Source organism: Heterocephalus glaber, unplaced genomic scaffold (genome assembly GCF_053883595.1).
Source record: "Heterocephalus glaber isolate CG9 unplaced genomic scaffold, H.glaber_assembly_v1.0 deba00000122, whole genome shotgun sequence".
Taxonomy (NCBI): domain Eukaryota; kingdom Metazoa; phylum Chordata; class Mammalia; order Rodentia; family Bathyergidae; genus Heterocephalus; species Heterocephalus glaber.
Genome location: NW_028258138.1, coordinates 58384814 through 58409260, shown reverse-complemented (window position 1 = coordinate 58409260; position 24447 = coordinate 58384814). Strand labels below are relative to the sequence as shown.

At 35.4% G+C, this 24447-nt stretch overlaps 1 protein-coding gene across 1 annotated transcript in view; it reads right to left on the bottom strand.

Annotated features, from left to right (window-relative positions):
• Positions 1-552: 552 nt before the first annotated feature.
• The window catches only part of Trat1 (T cell receptor associated transmembrane adaptor 1), a 38515-nt gene continuing 14620 nt past the window's right edge, over positions 553-24447 (bottom strand). The window contains exons 3-6 of the mRNA XM_004835833.4: positions 18025-18061; positions 13045-13106; positions 8569-8657; positions 553-1183 (exon numbers count right to left, since the gene is read on the bottom strand). Coding sequence (XP_004835890.1) covers positions 926-1183; positions 8569-8657; positions 13045-13106; positions 18025-18061 — 446 coding nt within the window. The 3' untranslated portion in view covers positions 553-925. The remainder of the gene's footprint in view (positions 1184-8568; positions 8658-13044; positions 13107-18024; positions 18062-24447) is intronic.

The following is a 24447-nucleotide window of genomic DNA, read 5'->3' as shown; positions in this document are numbered from 1 at the left end:
TATGGAGAAACATTCCTATTACAGAATATTTGTAAAAAAAGAAAAGTAAAACAAGTTGTAAATAAGCTTAGTTTCTTTCAAAATTATTTAAATAAATTCAGATTTAGTAATTAATGAGATGTCATGCAGACAATAAAAGTACGACATATAACTGTATTTTGATATAGTTCAATGTAATAGTGAAAATAATTCCACAATATATTGTTAAATGAAAAGAATTTAAATTATATGTATAGAATAATCCTTTGTCTCTTAAAAAAATAGAAATGATGCATCTTGGGTCCGCCCAGTAAAATAACTACAAGTATTTATAATAGTTGCTTGTAGTTATTATATCTGGTTAGTGGAATTTCTAAGTTCTTTATTGTTCCAAGGAACCTGGATTAATTTTATAATGATTTTTAAACAAATTGGGTAATTTGCATTTGCATAAAATATTTCTTAAGATTATGACTCTTCTCTTAGTAATGTATTTTAATATCTTCTACATCTTTCAATCAGAAATTTCTTATAATTAAGGGGTGTTTCACATTGATAAATTAGGAAAGATTCTTTTTAAATCATTGGTTTTATTTTTCTTTCAACATGTTACAGAATATATTTAAGCATTAAAGTATTTTTTATTTATCTCCCCGACTACTAGGTATTATTGAGGAATTTTGTCTTGGTATAAAACTTAACTTGCAAATTGTATTTTATTTTCCATTTATTACTTTGGTACTTTTTAGGTAAATTCATAAAACTGATGTTAATGGCATTGCATTTAGTGTGTATGGAAGACCTCTGAACAAGAGGTTAGACACCATTCCATCAACAAATGATCAGATCATCACCCTGCCAGGTCATTCTGTGTCATGTGGGGACTTTGCCTTTTTAACAATCATCTCTAATAACAGCATTATCAGTGAGCTAAGTCATAGTCCTGCTAGTCCATAGGTTCTCTCTTAGCACGAATCAACCCAAAGAGCCTGATGGGATCATCATGAATGTTTTCCTCTATTTCCTGGCTTTCTGGTAAGGAACTCTCTACCAAGTTGGATTTAGTCATGTTGTCATCCATCGCATACAACTGCTTCTCTCTCTCCTTGTCAGATGAATGAGTATTCTGTTTCCTGGGTTTTCTGTACTTCCCCTTGAAGCTATGATCAAGCGAGGCATAGCACATCTGCACTTCAGCAGGAATCTGAAAAGAAAGGTTTGTTAATTTTTCATTGTTCCTCTGTTCTGTAACTTTGTGACTTCTACAAATTTCCATGGCTTAAGAAAAGTAAATTGTTTTCTAGCTCCAGCTACCTCATTTTGCCAAATTTGTTAGTAGGATGATGGAATGAAAATCAATAATCAACTTAAGGCTTTTGAGTTGAAAAAGAATGTTTAGATGAAAATTTTCCTGGATTTTTATTTCTTTCTTACAACCAAAATGCCCATGAAGCTAGTCACAGTGTTTGTTATGGTTTAGATAAAAAGGGTCCCCAAAGCCTTATGTGATCAGACGTGGGACTTTTTGAAGGTGATTAGATCATCAGGGTGCTATCCTTATCAATGGATTAATACACTGATAAATCCATAGCTGAATGTTAGAAGGTGGGGCCTCGTTAAAAGATGAGGATTATTGGGGGTGTGATCTGGAATAGCATGTCTCCTTCTCCAGCTCCTGCCTTTGCTCTCTACTTCCTGACCACAGTGAGGTGAGCAGCTTTCCTCCACCTTACCCTTCAACCATACCCTTCCTGCTTTTGAGTCAGCCAACTATGTATAGAGACCTCTAAAAACTGTGAGCCAAAATAAACTTCTCCTCTTTAGTTCCAGATGTTTAGTATTGTATATAACTGATGAGAAATGACCAAGACAGATTTTGGTGCCAGAGAAGTGCAGCTGTTACTGAACCTGACCATGTGGTTTAGAGCCTTTGTAACTGGCTCACAGGAGTGTGGAAAGGTTTGGAGATGCTGGCTTGAGAATCCTTAGAATGCTTAAATTGACCTTGATGGGAGATTCTGATCAGAACTTAGAAACTTGAATGTTGATAAAAATGTGCATAGTAAAGGCCAGGCTCAGGAGGTTTCAGTTTGGAACAAGGTTTCCATTGGCAATTGGACTCAAGGCCACATGTGTTATGCTCCAGCAGAAAATTTGTCTTCATTTTTCTCATATGCTGAGACTTTGAGGGAGACTAAGATTAAGGATAGAAGGCTAATTAATCAAGCGGCGGAAACTTCAAAGCATACCACATTCAGACTGTGGCATGGATATTGCTTGCTGCTTTTAGCCAGGTTCATAGTGAGAATCAGGAGCAAAAGTTAGAGCCAAAGATGTAAAAAGTGTGCAGTTTCAACAAAATGGAAGTGCCTACAAATCTGTGGCCATGGAAAGCATGTTTGCTGAAGAGATTAGCATTAAAAAAGAGCTAAGTACTTTGCATCAGGACCATAGGAAAGATGTCTTGAGTGCATCTCAGGAATCAGCAACATCCCCATTTCATTGGCTCAAAGGTAAGAAAGAGTAAAAGGAAACTCCTTTGAAAAACTTTGCTTTAGGAAGAGAGCCCCATGGTAACTAGCTTGACAATGATCACTTAGGGAATTATTTCCCTAGGACTCAATTCATAGTAGCCATCAGAGGCTGCTGCAGCCATCATCCAAGGGGACCCAAGGACTGATCAAGCTGGTACAGACATTGGCATAATTCATGTGGTTCTGGTTTTTCAGAGATGCAGAATGCAAGAGTTATGGAAGAATATATGCTTCTACCCAGATTTCAGAAGAGCGTCTTGAAGGTGAGACAGGGTGCCCCGATAGACCAATGCATAAAGCTGTGAGGCTGAAAGTGCAGTGAAGTCTCTAGAAAGTTGGAGAAATCAGGAATGTGCAATGTCTCCTGAAGAAAGCCACAGGAAATGGACAAAGTGAGCCCAAGGCAGAGGCCAGGAGGTTTGCAATCAGCACATTGTAGAGGTGGGGCTGTCCAAGCCTTTTGGAGCATATATCTCACCACAGCTTGCCGTTGGTATTAGACATGGAACTACACAATTCAGTGTCTGCCCTGTTGGGTTTTAGTCTTACTCTTGTTTCATTTTCTTTCTATCTTCCTTTCTTCTTTTTGGAAGGGAAATGTTTATCCTGTGCCATTGTATGTTGTCAGCATTTAACTTTCTATTTGATTTTTATAGGGGCTCATAGCTAAGAATATGCCTTGACTGAGTCTCAGAGGAGACCTTGGATTTGGACTTTTGCCAATGCTGGAACTGTTAAAATTTGATAATTCTTAGAGATGGACTAAAATCATTTTTGCATTAAGAGATAAATATGAGTCTTTAAGAGGTGGTTTTTTGTCATATATTGTTCTTACCAATTTGTGGGAGATCACCTTATTGTTTATGCCCAAAGCAGGCTGTAAGCAGTACAAGCTGTAAAGGGTTAACCCTGAAAATGGCTTGTTTATAGAAGTGAGTCTGGCTGAAACCTACATGGCAAGGTCAGAGTGACTCTTACCCAAATTCTTTTCCCAGGGTTAAAACCTTCTTTACTAAAAAGACAAGGTTAATTATTAATCACAACCTATATTTTGTCTGTTCTATTCCTAATTCAAGAATGCTTTGTCTTTTCCTATACAAGCTTTTCCTGCATCGGCAATATATTCATAGCAACTCCATGTGGTCTCTTCACATAGCCCCTTTACTCCAATCTAACTGAGATGTCACCAATAAATATTGACAACTTTGGATGTTCAGGGCTTTTGCTTGTTCAAGCCTCTGACTGTTCAAGCCTGGTCATCCCAGTCTCCCCATATCTGTCTCTTTACCTCTGTCTCTATGTCTTTCTTCTCAGCATGCATCATAGTACTGAGCAGGAGGTTGGAACCTACTGTAGTGGGCTCTAACTCATTTAGGTGGGAACAAGCATGATAGGAAAGAATTTAGCAAATCCAAGATCAACTTTGCACATTCTTATTAGTTGATCATTTACTGGTACCTACAAAAGTTCTCATTTGCTTCCCTACAGTTTTATGTATAAAGTAGATGAAAATAACTCTATCCACTTAACTGACTGGCATCTGGCAAACAATTATTTTTTATCTTTCTTGTATATCTGTGCCTATGTCTTTAAAAAAAAAAATAGGACATTGCCATTTAGTCCCTTGCTGGTTTTGAACTTACTATGTCATCCAAGCTGCCTCAAACTAATGATCTTCCTGTTTCAGATTCCTGAGTGCTGGAATTATAAGGTGTGTAATGCAGGATCATCTTAGAGATCATTTTAGATTGATCTTGAAGGTATCCATCTACCTCCAAGAGGGTCTGGTGGTCCCCTCTAGCCTACAGATGGGTCAATACTAGGATAAGAGACTAGTGCAATGTGGCGGGAGAAATAGGCTAAAGTCAAGACCATAAATTGGGTATTGCAAAGACTAAGGTTGAATCCTAGCTCTACCATATACTGATCAAGGGATGTTCCCATACTTTTAAAGACTATATTGAACTTCAGTTTTCTTATTATCAAAATTAAAGTAGTAATATCCCTCTCAAAGTATTGTTATGAATAGTAAATAGAGATAATGCATATGGAATCTATTAACTACCATCTAAAACTAATGTAGTAATGTGGTTACTAGAACTTTGAGCTAAAACTTAAGCACAGCCATTAAATAAACGAAACAGTTCTGTATTCAGGAATTACCTTTAAATCTAAGCCAAAATTGTAACAACTTCTGGGACTCAAGGGTGAGGAAATAGCATTTGTATTAACAAAACCCTTAAGTGTATGGATAAGTACCCTGCTAGTATTCATTTTCATGCTAAGAGTAGAATGTCATGTTTTCTATCAGGCAGAAGAGATGGTTTCTTCGTCTGATTATTATTCATAGTATGATGATTATTCATAAAATAATCATAACTGAAAATTATAATCACTGCTGAAATGACATCCTTGCTCTTGTTTCTTCCCTCTACCATTTTTTCCAAATAATGCCCTCAAATTATCTTAGTAAGGCACAACTTTATATTTCACTATCTTGTTTTTAGTTCATCAACTAAGTCTGAATTTCATATCCTGAGTTTCAGGCAAATGGAACATTCAGTTTCCTGTGCACACACTGTTCTGTTGTCTGATTTGCCTCTGCCCAGGCAGATAAAACAACAACTACAACAAAAATGTTAGCAAAGTTTGAAAGATACTGAGTAACACAAAGGCTCTCTTTTTTTGGTCTGTCCAGCACCTTCTTTTATTCTCCTCTTTGGTGAAGACTTCCAGATCTGGATACCAAAAAGCTGGCAATTAACAGCTCTGTATCTGACACCCAGCAAAAAAAGTAAGCATGTGACTTAGGCTGGACCAATCATCATCTGCCTCTCAACCCTCTGGAAACAAAAGGTGACTCAGGAATGGGCATGTGACTTTCACCAGAGCCAATCAGATGACAGTTTTAAGATATATAACATATATGATGTCTATATTTGAAGTATATAATAGGTATCTTTTTCCTAGAGTTGAGAAGAAAAATAATCAGGGGCTTCCTAGATCAATTGCCCAGTCTCACTGGCCTCAAGTCTGTTGATACTAGAGGAGAATAAAAACAGTAACTTCATGAGAAAAATGGAGAGCACCTCCATATTCAATCATCTCAGAAACAATATACATCCTCAGATCTCTCATTCAGTTATAGGAGGCAATATTTTCCCTTATTCCAAAGTAGTTTGAATTTAGTTTCTGTACTTATTAGAAAACATTCCAAGTAATACAAATCTGGTCAAAACTTAAACAATTTTATCAAATACTGCAGAGTTGAAAGATGCAGGTCCTGAGGAAGGGCCACAAATTACACATTTAGTAGTCACTTGAGACTTCTGTAGTGCTGCTGCAGTTAGTGCATGGGTAGGATGCACATAGCTGGGAGTAAAGAAGTGTGTATCTATGGAGGGAAATGGAAGCAACTGAGGACAGTAAGAGTCAGTTCAGAAATTAGAGGGAAAAATGAGTTGAAAGTAAGGGTTTTTTTCTGTTTTGGTTTTAAAGACTGAGATTTGTGTGAATAGCTAGGCAAATAGTAATGGTTCAATAATGAAAAAGAGAAAATGAAAATAAATTAAATAATTGAAGGTATAATGCCCTGAAAAAGTTAGGAGAAATGATTAAAAGCATAAGTAAACATTTGACTTTGGAAAAGAGAGCGGTTATCTCTGCCATGGGAAAGAAGAGAGAGATTGATTCGAGATTTGGATATAAAGATAAAAGTTCACAACTGAGCCCTTGAATTTTGTTCAGTGTGAACTCTCTTGTGGACTCATTTTATTTCTAGGTTTTCTGATTAACTTTTTCTCATTGAGAGTAGACTGAAATATTGAAATTACAATCTCTGAACCATATATATCATTTTCAAAGGGCAAAGAGGTTATTTACATTTTCTCTCACACTTTCACCCTTAGGTTTTGTGTATAATATTGTAGATTCCTTATGCCTTTGGAATGGACCAGAATTACAAAGTATTATAGTAGCAAACTGAGTGGATCATGATTATTCTAATGAAATTGAATTGAGCATATATAAAGAGATTATTTTTAATACATAAAATTAAATTTATAAGAAGAATGTAATAGAATAAAGACTAATTTTCTGAGTAGGACCATATCTTTAAGTATATAATTTATAAAAGTGAAGGCTTAAAGACATTATAAGGCTTTGCATAATTTCCACTTGAGTAAAATCCAAATGCAGCTCAAAGCTGGCCTGTAAAATTCTTGTGTATTGAGTGGAAATTTCTATTCAGAATTCTCAGTACTTTTACAATTAAAGTACCATGAATCTCTGTACTTTACATGGTGTGGTTATATGTTAACCTTTTTAAGTAGGTTTTCCTTTACTATCATAGGTTTAGCAGATCATATTGTATCATGTAGTTTTTCATATTTTTCATCTAATACATATTTTAGAATTAACCGAACATCAGATGACATATTTGATGAATTTATATTTTTCTCAAACCTCTTCACATCATGGTTTCTTAGAAATGTCAAGAAATCTGATTTCTTAGGGGATTCATATAAAAAAATTACCCTAATGGGAAATTTCCAAGATGTGATCTATTTCAGGTGAGAGAATACTTTCCATTAGACAGATCTAAGTTTGGATTCTTTCTCCATAGTTCGTACTTAAGTAGTCTAGACAAGATTTCCATCCTTCATCCCACTTGTAAAATAGGAATACTAATTCTGCCCTCCTCATAGAAATCTAAGGAGATAATGCCTGTATAGCAGACAACATGAGGCCTGACACAGAACAACTGCTTAAGAAATGCTGTCCCTATTACTGTTGCTTGATACTAATGAGGATATAATTAAGAGACAGGTTTGGGAGAGAAGAAAGAAGACTTTCAACATAAATTTATGGCATTTCAGGAGCACATGGTAAGAATTTTGAATGGTATTTAATGAGGTGAGAATTAAGGCTGATGAAGTTGAATTGATTATGGAAAGAAAAGGAGAATCTTTCCATTTTTGGGTTTGCATATGTCTGCTTACGTTGCCCTGCCTGTCCCCATAAAAGGTGTGTGTGTATTTCACAATTTCATATCATACAAGCATGGCATAGCACTTGTATTAAAATTTATATACATTTGCCTTTTAGAGTAAAGCTATGATGTTTTATATCCAGCTAAGTTATAACTAAAGTCTCGCTCTCTCTCTCTCTCTCTCTCTCTCTCCCCTGCCCCCCTGGTACCTGGGTCTATGAACATTATACATTTCTCACATTTTAAGGAAAAGCTTAATTATTTAGGAATAACCCCGTTTTTGCTTTCAAATCCCTTGCCTTTTTAATTATACATAATTTTGGCTCTGGGTTAGATTTGAGTTCTGTTCATTGTCCTCTGAATTTTCCCATAGAGGTCAGGTCCTGCAAGGGACCACAATATTGATTATGCCCAAAGCAGGCTGTTAACCCCACAATTGGCTTCTTTTGAGAAGTGAGTCTGGCTGAAGCCTACATGCTGAGGTCAGAGTAACTCACCCGAATTCCATTCAAAACAATTAAAACTTTCTTAACTAGAAGGACAGTGATCTAATTACAACCATATATTTTGTCTATTCTGTTCCTAATTCAAGAATGCTTTGTTTTGTCCTATTTAAGGCTTGTTTACATTAATTTCCATAGAAACTGCATGACTGTGTGTCCTTGCACATAATACCGCCCTTGTATATAGCTCACCTTTGCCCCAGTTGATTAACAACAAAAATCAGGGGCTTGGACTGACCAGCGCCTTTGTCAGTTGTATCACATTGGTCATCCTAACATCCTACTTTCTGTCTCTCTGTCTTTCTGTCTGGCATCCCTCTTCTGTGTTTTAGTTTTTTTCCTCAGGCCTGCGTCATACATTTGGCAGGAGACTGGAGTCAACTGCAGAGGTTTCCAGTAATGTTTTAGAAGTCCCCAGAAAGTTCCTAAAACTTGACATTTGGTTCAGGGTACAATATTTCTAACAATGTATATCAGAATGTACCTATCCTACACTCTGGAAATATCCCATGTGCTTCAACTTAGACTGAACTTGACCTTGGGTACAGAAATCAAAACTCACCTGTGCAGAGGGAGTGGCTTCTTGCAAATTATTTATAGATCTTTCTGGCCGGGCTTTCATTTGTTCATAGCAGTCTTCATCTATCGGTTCTTGAGATTTGAAAAGATTGTGATTTACAATGGCATGAATAAAAGTACACAATCCAAATAACATTTAGTTGTAAATAAGAATCCCTTATGATCATGCTAGTCTTATTGGTAGAGATATTGATGAGGTTATGGAAGCACAAACTGTTACCTTCAGATCTGACATTGAAGTCTTTCTCTTCACAGGATTAATAATACAAAAAGAAATCCTTAGGATAAGGATAGAGCATATTAAGTTTTTTACACTGTTGCAGAATATGATAGTCCCATTTTAAACTACCATTTAGAAGCCCTGAGTTACAGGATTTCCATATTCTTTGCTATTTAGGTATGATTGCAAACAGCGCATGGTGGAATAAAGCACAATGATAATATAACAGTGGCAACAATTTTGTAATTTCTATGATGAAAGAAGTTTTACTAGGAAGCATTTAAAACTCAACATTCTAAGTTCAAAAATTAAGGTTTAAATTATGATTTTTGCATCATCAATCAGTGACAGAACAGATCACCTAGGCTATCTTAAGGGACTGTAAAATGCTGGTCCCAGCATTTGGAGCTTTTGTACGTTATCTAGAAGCCAGCAAACCTGCAATCATCTCATCCTGTGGGGATATGTTTATTGAATCATTCATACTTTTCTTCCCCTAGATATGTCCCTAGATAGGCTCAGTTAGAATGGCTGGTAAGCTGACCGAAATATGGAATACACGAACTTGACCTCAGAGAGAGAAAAAAATATTATTTTTAATAACAAAAGGTGCCTAAATAATCTTTTAATCCTTTTGGTAAAGCAGCTTTTTCTTTTTCTTTTGGGATATAGAAAATCTGCATCACAGAAGATCATCAAGAAGATCATACACCCAGATCAAGTGGGATTCATCCCAGGGATGTAGGGATGGTTCAATATATGAAAATCATTCAATGTAATACACTATATCAATAGAGCCAAGGACAAAAACCATATGATTATCTCCATAGATGTAGAAAAAGCATTTGACAAAATCCAACATGCATTTATGATAAAAACCCTACAAAAAATTGGAATAGATGGTCTCTACCTCAAACTGATAGAAGCCATCTATGAAAACCCAACAGCCAGTATTATACTAAATTGTCAAAAACTGAAATCCTTCACACTCAAATCAGGAACAAGACAAGGATGTCCACTATCACCACTCTTGTTCAATATAGTTCTGGAAACATTAACCATGGCAATTAGACAAGAGAAAGAAAGAAAAAGAATAAAGATAGGTAATGAAGAAGTCAAATTGTCATTATTTGCAGATGACATGATACTCTATATAGAAGACCCCAAGAACTCCACCAAAAGTCTTCTACACTTAATAACCAAATTCAGTCAAGTAGCTGGTTACGAGGTCAACACACAAAAATCAATAGCTTTCCTCTACACCAATGACAGACTCACTGAGAGAGAAATAGGGCAAATAATTCCTTTCACAATAACATCCAAAAAACTGAAACACCTAGGAATCATCCTAACAAAAGAAATCAAAGACCTCTTCTCTGAAAACTATGGCACTCTGAAAGGAGAGATTGAAGATGATATCTGAAAATGGACAGACATCCCCTGCTCCTGGATAGGAAGGATTAATGTAGTGAAAATGCCATACTTCCAAAACTGCTATATAGATTTAATGCAATTCCAATTGAGATCCCAGCAGCATACTTCATAGACCTTGAGAAAACAATCCAAAAATTCATTTGGAACAAGAAGAGACCCAGAATACCAAAAGCAATTCTAGGTAATGGAGACATGGCAGGGGGTATCACAATCCCCAACCTGCAACTATACTACAAAGCTACTGTGATAAAAACAGCATGGTACTGGCAAAGAAACAGACTTGAGGACCAGTGGAACAGATTAGAAGATGCAAAAACAACGCCAGACAAACTCAGCCATGTCCTCTTCAATAAAGGAGCCAAACACCCTCACTGGAGGAAAAATAGCCTCTTTAATAAATGGTGCTGGAAAAATTGGGCTTCAATTTGCCAAAGATTAAAACTAGACCTGTATCTCTCACCATGCACTAAACTAAAATCAAAATGGATTAAAGACCTAAATATTAAAATAGAATCGCTGAACCAGTTGGAACAGAGGTTAAGTAGAACCCTTGAAGACATCGGTGTAAGAAAAGATTTTATGAACAAAACCTCAGTTGCCCGTGAACTAGCACAAACAATCAACAAGGGGGATCTCTTCTTATCAAAAGGCTTCTTCACAGCAAGAGAAACCACCAGCAGTGTGAAGAGACAACCCACAATGTGGGAAAAAAATCTTCAGTCTGGAAGTCCCATTTGACCCCAGTATTCCACTGCTGGGGATCTTCCCCAAAGAATTAAAAGCATCATACCACAGTGATATATGTGCACCCATGTTCATAGCAGCACAGTTTGTAATAGCTAAAACTTGGAAACAGCCCAAATGCCCATCAACTGGGGACTGGTTAAAGAAAATGTGTTTTTTTAATAAAATGGAGGACTACTCGGCCATAAAAAAATGAGAAATTAGAGACATTTATAGCTAAGTGGATGCACATTGAGGTGATACTCTTAAGTGAAATAAACAGGTCACACATGAATAAATACCTAATAGTTTCTCTGGTGTGAGAAACTGAAAGTGTAAATAAGGACTAAATGTATAATAGGTCATGTGAAATAGGAAGAAAAGGGGCAAAGGGGAAGGAAGTGGGAGGAATAGGGGAAAGGATAGAAGGGAATGAGATTAATATGAGAAAATGGAAAAATAGGAACAAAATCTTTTTAAATAGGGAGGGCTGGAGGGGTTGAAGGGAGGGCTGGGCAAGGGTGAAAAATAAGAACCAAGAGAGACTATGTAAAGGTGCAATTTTCCATCGATGAATGTCATTATATTATATACCTAAAATGTACCATTGATTAGAATGAATAATCAATAATGCAAAATAGGAAGAAAAGGTCCAAAGGGGTAAGGGTAGTGGGAGGGGCAGGGGAAAGGAAAGAGGGAAAGGAAAAATGCTGAGAAATGGAAAAATGGAAATAAAGTCTTTGTAAATAGGGAAGGGTGGAGGGTGTGAAGGGAGGGCTAGGAATGGGGAAAAAATAAGAACCAAGATGCATTATGTAAAGGTACAATTTCCAATGAGAAATGTAATTGTGTTGTATATCTACAATGTACCAATAAAAGAATTTAATAAAAAAAAGAGAAAATCTGCATCAGCATCACCTGTTGATTTATAAATAATAGATTCCTAAACTCAATCTAGGAGCAAGTAACTCAATATAACCTCATAGTTTATTAAGTAGCATATTCCTAAGCCCCATCTAGGACATACAAACACAAAAATCACCCATTTATTTGTATAGTAGAAGATTCCTAAACCTCAGTATTTGGGGAAGTAACACCTAGGTGCACTTAATGAAAATTACAGATATGGAACATATTGAGCTACCAGACTACATAATGTAAGCCTCAAATGTTACAGGTGGGCATCACAGTTCTGTAAAGTGAAACAGGAGGGTGAATTATTTTAACAGTATAATCCTGAAAAATAGATGCAGAGATTAAAGGACAGTTTTAAATGGAAGGAAAGACATAATTAGATAAATTACTGGAACCTATAAAATTACCATATACCTAACTTTGGGAGGATTCCATACTGTTTGATACATAGATAGTCAGATACATTTAGTATATTATAGGAAATCTCTGTGTTTGAGATGCAGAATGCAGACATGATGACTCCAGACTCTCTGCTCATGAATTATTTGAAGGCTTGTAGGGGAAGAGTGGTAGCTTCTCTCATTAGCTCTGGGATCAGAACAAGTTTTTCCTGTTTGGAAGAATTTAGAGTGATTTGTTGTTAAGGTGGTTGGGATGGTTAGAGGAATATGGGATAGGAGGACTTGCAAGAACAAAAAATGTATGATGATTTAGTTCTTCTTCTCCCACTTGCCATCAATGCAGCCTCAGGTTCTCCACTTAAAAAGATCCAATTAGAACACAGGAAACAAGAGAGAGGGTTCATTGTTTCTGATTATTCACTGTGGATTTGCTTTTGTACACAGAACACAAGTACTGTTCTAGAAATAGCTGTATTTCATGGAATGCTTTGTGTGTCAAAATTCATGATCACAGACTCTTCCTTTAGTCTCATTATTACTAGAGTAAAATGAAGATAATATAGAAAAGCAGGATAGTGATTTACAATAAATATCATAATATAATTTACAATATAAACCTTTGGAAGCAAATCTTAAACAATATACTAAATATATTTGAATTTATATTTACTATATATTTAAATATGATTGTGTTTTAAAAATAGCCACCTCAAATGGAATTATTTAATCTATTGATACATTTAACTTATGAAAGAATAAAACTTACCTGGGATTACCTTATCTAAATTACCATAAATTGGTGTGTCTTCAATATCACATTCATCAACCCTATAACCAAAAAAACCATTTATCTAATTAGAGTTCACTTTACACATAGTTCATAACTAATATTTAGCTAAATTTAGTATTGAGATCAAACCATTGCATGTTCTTATCCAGTTGCAACTAAGCAAGGTTAAATGTGTTCATGAGCAAGGACGTCGGTGAACGCATGTAGGTGTGTATATGCATGTGTGTGCAGGTGTGTAAATTTAAATAGTTGGGCTTGCAGATTTTTTTAGGTAATAATAGTAAATGATTATTTAGCAATGATTGTGTATCAGATTCTACTCTTAGTGTGTTTCATGACTTTTTTCATTTAGTTCTCATAAAAATTCCAATGGGCAGACACTATATCATCCCCATGTTACAGATAAGTAATATGAGGCACATCAGAATGTCATCCCCCCAGTGTCATCCTACCACTGACAGTGGTCCAAGTAACCAGCTTTGACAATGGCAGCCTGGGAACAGAACACAGGTGGTGAGAGTGGCATTTTATAAAATAGTACCAAGTACTTTTACATTGAGATTATGTCACTGTGAGATGGAGGGAATTGTATCAAAAGATAAAAGAACTCTTATCTCATACCATGACACCCATGTTACTTCTCAGCTTCTGAAAGAGGAGAGAATATATGTAAACAGTAGGTGTCAGTCCTTAAAAAAATAATAGCTCAAATGATGCCTGCATGAAATGGTATGAAGGGTTCAGGAGTAGCATGTATTTTGCTTATCTGATAACAATAGAACTCATCCGTAACCTTTGTTTCCATCCAGTAATGTAATACAGCTTAATATTGGGGTATGTGGTGGTCCTTGTTCATGGCTTTTCTCTGGCTACTCGGAGAATATTATAGTAAAAGGTGAAGAATTTCTAATAAGACAATCCATCCATTTTCCTAGCCCACATAGCAGATAAAACCAGCAAATGATAAATCATGTCTAAAAAAGGAATATCATTTCATTCTCTATGAATGAAAATGAGATGTGATTTATATTACAGGGTCCTGTGTCTACAAGCAGGTCTCAGATGATTAATCTCTCAAATAAACGATTATTCAGGAGCAGTTGCCTAACAAACAAATTAAAAAATGCATTTTTTACTTGGCAATGCCACATAGCTCTAGTTTATTACAGACATGTAATTTAACTTTAACAACAAACATTTAGCAGTGTTTTATGTGGAAGATTACTGTAATTATTTTTCAAAATAAATTTATAAAAAAGCCCATAGCTGAGAGGATAAAAGCTCTCTGTGGATTTAAATAACTCAATTCAATTTAAAAATAATTATTTCTTCCTAGATGCTTCTGGACCTCAATTTTCTAAGTTTCAATTGCTTTATTCATAAATCAAGAATATTAAACTTGATCTCTATTATTCTTTTAAGTTCCAAAATTCTGTGGTATAAATATTAGGTTCTAACATTCAAATAAAAATGGCATTTCTACAAAACTAAATAAAGTTGGTTTATGGAGGTGAGAGGTTGTCAGATTGCAGAAGGAGCAAGCCTAGGAGTCTATCAGAAATTGGTTTTGGCAAATGTTAACTTGATTTGCTCAGCAGCCATCTCTTTAAATAGGTAAAGATATAAGTTTGGGTTCCATCAACACAGAAATGTTATTTAGTCATGAAAGACTATGAAATCATTTGTGAAATAAGTATAAGTAGAGGAAAAGTTCACTAGAGGAGCCCTGGGTTCTCTGATGTTGAAGGTTCAGGAGCCAGCAAAGAAAAAGGAACTGCTAGAAAGAAAAAAGTAAAAGGGTGTTGGTGGTGGCCTCGAATATAGAGGAGCAAGTGTCTCAAGTAGACAGTGTCAGTGTGTCAGATGCTACAGATGGACCCAGTTAGATGAAACTAAGATTCATTGGTGACTTTGATGGGAGCTGAGCCAGTGCAGCAAAGAGGACTGAAGAAGACCAGTTAGGTTCAAGATAGAATAGGAGAAGAAACAGATCATTTCCTTTTATGGTTATTTGTGTGTTAAAACATACAGGAAGCTGGAAACCTTAGAGGTACTTTGGGACCATGTGAGGCAGCGTCATAGGAAGGGCCTCACCTGTGTACCCACTTAGGAGTCCTTATGTCATGAAGGACACCCAGGAATTCTCTTGGTTTAAGGACTTTCAATCCTGAGAACAGTAGGTCAAGAGGAGAGTTGAGATTAGTTACATATAGGGCACTATTTATATTTTGTTAGATCTGCCTTCTTGCAGATCTAGACATCCAAGAAATCACTATACAGTAGAAAAGTGGCTGAGATAAAATAACACTGTGTGATAAAAGCACCTCTAGTGCTACCCAAGAACAGACCACGAGAACCTAGTGGGAGCATGTACCAAGCTCTGTGAGAGGCTGAAATCTGAAGGGCCAAAATAGCTTAAAGTAATTGTAAGCCAGAGCTGCCTTCCTAAACTAGGGTGAACAAGCTGCATGCAGGCAGAATTTTCTTAAATCTTAATTTTCATCCAGTTACACAGCAACTTTTTCATCAACTGATTTCTGTAATTAAAATATATTATCATCAGTATTTTTCAGATGTTAAAAATGAATTTCACCAATGTTAAATCTCTTCCCAATACAAATATACCATTCCAAGAATTTGATTAAAATTCTAAATTGTCTGGATCCCAAATACCTGGTATGCCCACTATATTAACTTCTTTACACAAATAAAAAGACAATAATTATGTAGAATTGCACTTTAGGGGAAAAATAAATTGGACCAAGGGTCAATATCATGAAACACATCTCTAACTATATGTTAGATTTAGATGCTATGCCCTTAAATTGGCTGTAATTCTCACCTACTAGTACAGGAAGGGCAGAGATTTGGAGAAGGAAGCAAATAAAGATCAGAGAAAAATTTGTCTTCCCTCTAGCATAGCGTCTCAGCTAAACAGGTGTTATATAGAGTGTAATGGGGAACTCATTGTGATGGAAGCGCCTTCCTTCTACCTGGCTGTGAGCCATTTTGGAACCAAAGAATCACCTGTAACTCTAACTCCACCTTGAAAAGATAGATTTATTTCCACTTGCTTTGTTTTAAGGCTTTAAATTTAATGACTGAAAATAATTTCATATTTGTTGTTGGAGAGTCAATGTCCCTCTGAAAAAGCGATTTTGGATCTCAAATCACATAATCAAGAGAAGCAGACAAGTTAAGAAGTATAAACAAAATTTGTAAATATGACTTTATGGATAACATCTGTATCTTACATTCAAATGTTGCCTAAATAGAGATCTATTACTATAGACTATTGTCTGCTGAAATAGACAATAAATGAGCTATTCTTCATACAGTGGGAGTCCACCCTTGGAACTGGCAGCCAGTGAACTTGTTTTACAATTGTCTAGTACACTGTTTTTTTTATTGAATGAATATTTATTGGATGAACATTATAAAAGAACCAGCCTCTTTCCCACATTTGCCTACAGCTAAGGACCTGCTTACATAGAGATGGATATTTTACCAATTTTCCCATCCAAGTCTTCCTGTGCTAATCCCCAAACCATCAACTTTGTCTTTAGCTAAATGATCAAATCACAAGACTTTCTATCACATTGCATCTTAATTGTCCTTGAAATGACAAGTATCAAATCAATCATCAAAAAGATTAGTGTCTACTTTGTGTTTTAGGATCTTCTTTGTCTTGTTTATTGTAACAAACAAAAAAGTGATCAGCAAATAATTCTTGACATGAATTGATGACTTGAAAATGACCTCATGCTGAAGCATCCAATATTAATAGTGATCCTAAAAATAAAAATTTTATGTGGGACAGCCTGAAGCCCAGATCTTAAATGAACCAGAGACTTTTTAACATGAAGAATTTTTTTTTAAAAAAGACCTTTTAGAGTCTGGTGTGGTGCACACATTTGTAATCCCAACACTCCAGGGGCTGACACAGAAGAATCGCTGTGAGTTCAAGGCCAGCCTGGGCTACATAGTGAGTTCAAGCCCAGCCTGAACTACATAGTGAGACTCTGTCTCAAAAAACCAAATAAAAAAAAATAAAAAGAATTTTTAGAGGTGAAAAAGGCATGATCTTTTCCTATCCAGTTAGAAAGCTCAGTATTTTCCAAAGATCCTTCTGCCTACCATTTCAGAAGATCTGAAAGGACACTAGAAAATTCTCTTTATTTAGATTGTTTTCTTACCTGAAATGGACTCTCCAATATGATGACACATTTGGGTAGCATATACTATCTAAAAATAATTTTTTACTAGGTTTATTCCATAAATATTCTTTTAAAACATATCATAATGCACATATACAAATTCTGCAACTACATTAATATATTAAAGAGAACCAGTATTAAAAAGAATCTATATTATTTATATTATATATTATTTTGGAGCATATTATTTTAGAGTTGAGACTCTATAGTGTATATATTGAATATTATTTTAGAGTATAGACTCATTGGATCTCCATGTTTATTGTCATTACCCCTAAATATGCACTAAGCATATTTGTACATATGTGTATACATGCATATATGTGCATGTGTGTATATCTTAAATTTTTAAAGTATTGCCAGATTTCTTCCTTCACTAGACTCTGAAGTGCAGTATAATTTTATATAAAATTGTACTGTACTCTTAAAATTTTATCTGAATAATAATCTAGGATATCTGCTTCTGAAATAAATGAAATTCTACAGATGCTAAGTTTAGAGTTTCATTTCATTCTTCTCCCAACTCTTTGCTTGACAGAGGACATGTTAATAACTAGGGCAGATAATAATGTTACACCTGCTTATCTTCAAATAAGTATAAAATTAATCAAAATTATTTTTTATTTTATTTTAACCCAAGTACAACAACCCTGAGCTAAATCTATAAATAAATACTACAGCATTTGTTACTGTCTCTTATTAGTTGGAAGTCATAATAAATGACTCAATTTCAACATACCTGGGAATGTAGTTATCAGAATATCTGTACATTTTATCTGAAAGATATTCAAAACATACAAATTAAAAAAAACTTTGACATACATTTGTTAAGTCTCCCACCGTGTTCTGGGGGAGCTTAGCATCAATGTAAGTAAACATATTTGACTACACTCCTGAGCCTGACTATACTCCACCAATGATTGGACTAGAGATGTGATGGTTTGGGTATACCCCAGGAGTCCTTGTGTTGAAGGCTTGGTCCCCAGGATGGTGGTATCAGTAGGTGCTATTGAACTGTCAAGAGGGGTGGGTGCTCAGTGGGAAGATCTTGGGTCATTGAGTATGTTGCCCTCCATGAGGTTAAGTGTTTTCTCATAGCATCCCTTGGTAGTTCCCTTTCTGTCTCTGCTTCCTGGCTGGAGATATGATTGTTTACTTCAACCTGTGCTCCTGCTGTTGCTATCTGCCATAGGTGATGTAGTCGTGGGGAGGCTTTCTCTACAGAAACTGTCTGGACTTTAAACTTCCAGAACTATAAGCTAAACAAATTTCTGCCCTTTAAATATTGAGCCACCTTAGGTATTTTTGTTGTAGTAATATAAAGCTGACTAATACAAAGATAAAGACCTTCTCCTGTATGGGCCAATCAGATTCTGTCTTGGCAATTTGAGGTGGAAACAAGCAAGTTCAAAATTATATAGAACCCAGATGCATGGCCAATTAATGCACAAGAAACACAAGGCAGTGAAAGCCAGGACCACTACTCATGCCTCCCTTATGGTTCCTGTCCATTGTGGAGTGTGGATGTGCTTTTTGCCTTTGAGTTCTGTGGGTCTTTCTGCATTCTTCTGTTAATTTCCTCCTTTGCTCATATTGGTTTGAATATTCTTTTCCTTCTTATATAACAATCCCTAAGAGCTCTCTCTCTCTCTCTCTCTCTCTCTCTCTCTCTCTCTCTCTCTCTCTCTCTCTCTCATCTCTCCTCAAAGTGTTAACATTTCTTGGCTTCTAAGCAACAATATAAAGCAATGTTAAGGAAGTAGCTCAGGCCATAACTCCATTTATCCATATGGTGCAAACAATAGTAAGTGGTGGAAATAATCTTAGGGAGAAGAGACTGGGAAAATATTGGAACTCAGTCCCTAAAATTAGTCAAAACAGTAGTATGGCTTTAAAGAGAAACATTTCTCTTTGGTTTGCAAAGACAAGACTGACCAGGAATATAATTTATGACAATAAAACCAAAAAAATTATGTCCAAATCTCATTATGTTACCTACCATTGAACCTTGTTGGTAGCTCAAAGCCAAATTACTTCTAGTTAAATATGTATATGAAAGAATTTGGAAAACTACAACTTTAAGAGTTTTCAGTAGTGAAGGTAATAGAATCATAATGAGTTATTGAAATAAATTAAGAAATATTCAGAATATAGCTTTGATCATTAAAATTAATATTATACAGAAATCTATTTTATCCATTCATAAATCAATTTTCTTTGACTTGAATGGATATATATAACATGTTATTTATTCTATTTGAATTGCTTATTATGTAACCAGACATTAAACAAAGTTAAAGCCTTCCAGAAGATATTACTTAGAAATAAAGATCAGTATTAGCTAAATCTCTGGCAATGACCCAGAGATAACACTTACCAATCTTTCAACTTTAACATATGAAAAACACAATTTTGGTAAGGAACTAACAGTAACATTTTAAAATAATTGAGTAAGTCATAAAACAACTATGAAGATTATTTTTAGTTAAATTTATATGTGACAATGTTGAGTTATTCTCCAGAGAGGTTATGAACTGCTAAAGAAACATTAGTGGGGAAATTTATGGAGGATGAAATGGTCATGGAACCCAAACTGATGAAAATAATCCTGTCAGAAATACACTTGTTCCAGCCCACAAGAAATGTCCTACCACAAACCTCATATAAAAGATGCAGTTGTTTTCAACTACTTTCACATTAGTCTTGTGAATATGCATGCACACGAAGGCTGGGGGAAACCTAGAGAGGTCTTAAGAAAGTTTCACAGTACACACAACTGAATAGAATTCTGGCAAAAACAGAAAAACTGAGAAATATAGATATAAGCATAAGGAAAATTAGTTAATGTAGACCAGAATATTGTAAACTGGAAAATGAAGGATATACAGTATATTTTTATTTCTTTCTATTTGGGAGAAGATGTTTATACTCAGGCCATCATTATTCAGTTTTGTTTAGAATTAAAGTGAATGCATAAGAAGTTGGTCAAATCATAGCCTGATGTAGCATGGAACAAATCCAGGTTAGGAATCAGAAAATATTTGATTTGGTTCCAGTTTTGCAATACATTTGCTCTGTGATAACATGGAAATTATAGAAAACTATGATTATCAATTTGTTTACAAAGTAAGAATAATATTACCATATTATGAAGCAGATATGGAAAATGAGATAATTTCTGTAAAAACAATTATAAAATGGCAGTTACTTATTGATAGAATACATTCTGAATCTGTATCATATAACAAGCCTTACTCCAATTATGCTCATTTCAGTTGGGAAGTTTCTTCATTAAATGAGTTAACGGAAAGAAAGCTCATGTTATTAAGATGGTATTTTAAAGTTAAAATATAAGTAAAGCTTAAGTTAGAATGAAATTACTAAAATTTCACCTTTGATAAGAGAATTGTCACCAGATGAGTGATGGTTTGAACTATTATTATTTTTTTTTTTTTTTGGTACTGGGGATTGCACTTGGGACCTGGGCTTGTGAGGTAGGCAGTGGAACCACTGAGCTAAATCCCTGGCCCCTGAAATTTTAAAAAAAGAATTTGAAAACAAAAATTTTTAATGCCACTATTTAATAAGAAATGATAGATGTAGAATACAAATATTTCTCCAAACCAACTAATCTTTTTATAATATAATATGGACCTTTCAAATGGAAGTGCTTAAAATATAAACATCAGTACCTGGAAAGTATACTCATGTGTGTGTAAAAGAATAAACTATAAAGAAGAGAAATGTAATTGGATGTATTATCAATAGAAAAAAGAAAAATAAAAGTAAGACCAAAAAGCTTTGTAGGGAAAAGGGTACAGAAGCAACGGTATAAAGGACACAATATAATAATATATATTGCTTAAATGGGAGAAAAAGGGGACTAAAAATGTGGGAAGGAAGAAAATAAATAATAGGTAAGGGAGATTATATATCAAGACCAACTGTATTGAAATATACCCTGAAAGAGGACTTAAAAGGTTCAAGGGCACCATATTCCATGCTCTTTGTAGAATGAACATGTGGAACCTGGAGCTGGGCCATCAGTGCTTGGGTGATTTTAGTTTGACAGTTCCTCCTCAGAAGGTTAGTAGCATGTGATCACTTTAAATGAATAGCAATAATGAAAAGTTCCAAAGCTAGAGTTAAGAATGAAGATCAGCGTGCCTCGGCTTCTGAAAAGAACTCGCTCCGTCATGAGTGCTCCCCAGTTTATTTAAAAATAAATGACATGATTCAAATGCCTCCTAGTCTTTTCAAGGACATTTAGCAAAACTAAAAACTATGTGCTTTGATATAAATCAGCTAAGTGTGGACGATTGCATATGAGAATGCTTGTATGCTAGATGAGTTTTTATAATCCTCTCCTATGATTCAGATGCAAAACTTGCGGTCAGGTATATAGTTCAGAGGGTGTATTACAAATGTATTTGCTTTCATGCTTTCCCCTTTTTGAGTGTTCACTTTTCTGTACACAATATGCTATAGCAAGAAACAACAGCACATTGTTTAAATGCTATAGTGGAATCTCTCTGATTTATTTTCAATGTGAAATATGAAAAATGTGACACAACTTTCTACTGAATAGGAGATACACGATAAGACTGATATATTCACAAATTATGCTTGCATTTATCCTTTTCAAGGCAGAGAGGATGAGTTGGATAAATAATGTTCTTTGGATTTTAAAGAAAAGAAAACCTAATGCATTCCACTCAGCAAAAGAAATATAATCCTCCTAAAGAACAGATTTGGACAAAAATCACATAAAAATGGAAGATTTATTTTAAGAAGAAAACAGAACTTCATTTCAAATCTTCTACCTGGCTGCTACAGAAAACATCAAGAAAAAGGCTTATCTTTTGTATCTGATTGAATGTGTAGATACTGTTGCTGGCATGGAGATTTTCTTTTGTAAACTATTTAATACACCAGCAAAACTTACTCAAGACTGTTGACCAAGGTGGAGTCAGACCTTGCAAGCTTCTTAGCCACAAAGAGTAGCACAAAGATGCAAACATAAAAAGTTATGTGAGGCCGGATGCAGGAGCATTGCACTCACAGACTGAGTGGAAGAAAAACTGCCATATATGACAGAATCTCTTCTAGTTTCTCTGCAGGAGGAATGAGGCAGAGGGGAGTCTGCAGGACACTGGGGCTGCTTGAAGAGGGAATCCCAAATCTATCTGATATCTCTGGATGAGAAAGAAAGTGCTATGTGTTCATATGAAATGGAAAGGATGGCATAGTTATTACTCATCCTTGGGAAAAGCTGTCAGGAGGAGTTGGGCAGGTGAAAAAGTGTTGTGGAGAGAAAGAGTGGGACGAGAACAAAGCATAACAATGAATGCTGCACCAAGGCTAATAATCTTGGGTTTATACACCAATAAAGTGCAAGGGCTAGGGCTGTGCATGCCAACTAAGGAGGATATGTGAATGCTCAAATGAAATGATTGTAGTTGGCTAATAGTAAGAACTAATTTCACAGAAGCTTACAGAAAGCTCACTGGAATGGATCTGAATATGACTTACACAAACACAACAGCTACTGCTAAACCTTAGGGCATTGTAAGATTTGTTAAATAATACTGAGATGAGGGCAAGAAGTGGAGTGGAAATTGGAGTGGAGCGTAAGCATGGTGAGAGCACCAAAGAGACCAGAAGAACTAACATTCACTGAAATAACCAATGTCAAAGCTTGGTGGGAAAAAATGCAGCCATGGTAGGCCCTTAAGATTCGTGGAAAGTGTAGAGGTCTTTTACTTCCTTTGTTAGGTTGATTCCTAGATATTTCATTTTTTTAGATGCTACTGTAAAAGGAATTATTTCCCAAATTTCTCTCTCAATGGGTCTGCTATTTGCATATAAGAAGGCTATTGTCTTTTGAGTGTTGACCTAATATCCAGCTACTCTACTGAATCTGTCAATTAGGTCTAGAAGGCTTTTGACCAAGTTTTTTGGGTCTTCTATGTAAAGTATCATATCATCAGCAAATAATGACAGTTTCACTTCTTCCTTTCCTATCTTTATTCCTTTTATTTCTTTCTCTTGTCTAATTGCTATGGCTTCTCCATTGTTGGTGGGAGTGCAGACTGATGCAACCACTGTAGAAATCAGTATGGAGACACGTCAAAGAACTAGGACTACAGCTCCCATTTGACCCAGCTATTCCCCTACTGGGAATCTTCCCCAAAGAATTAAAAGAATCATACCACAGTGATATATGTGCACCAATGTTTATAGTGGCACAGTTTGTAATAGCTAAGGTTTGGAAACAGCCCAAGTGCCCATCAACTGGAAACTGGATAAAGAAAATGTGTTTTTTTTTAATAAAATGGAGTACTACTCAGCCATAAAAAATGAGAAACTAGAGTTATTTATAGCTAAATGGATGCATATTGTGGCCATACTCTTAAGTGAAATAAATAGGACACACATGTGTAAATACCGAATAATATCTGTAGTGTGAGAAACTGAAAGTGTAAATAAGGATGAAAATGATTAAAACTAATAATTGATAATTTGAAATAGGAAAAGGTCCAAAGGTGGAGGGGTGGTGAGAGGGGAAGGGGAAAGGGAGGAAAGGAAAGGAAAAATTATGAGAAAGAAAAAAAAATGGAAACAAAGTCTATGTAAATAGGGAAGGGTGGTGGGGGTGAAGGGCACATAGGTAATGGGGAAAAAAATAAGAACTAAGATACATCATGTACAGGTACAAACACCCTATGATAAATGTAAATGTATTGTATACCTAAAATGTAGCAATTAATATATTAAGAAAAAAAAAAAAAGATTTGTGGAAAGAAGGGAGTGAGCACCAGAGCCACCAGGTACAGGATGTGGGCTGTACAGATCCTACTAAGTCCCCAGAACTCTGCTAAGAATATATATTATATATACATTTATAGAATATATCATGAGGGGCCAGGGATTTAGCTCAGTGGTTTCGCTGCCTGCTGTGCAAGCTCAAGGACCCGAGTTCGATCTCCGGCACCAAAAAAAAAAAAAAAAGAATATATCATGAGGAAATTAAAGTATAGTCAGTTTAAATTATCTTATAAGGTAAAGTCAACTCTTAGCTCATTTTTTCTATAAAAGGAGGGAATTTTGTAAAAAGCGTCTGATGATGAGTCATTTATAAAACTTGTTTGTATGCAAATAT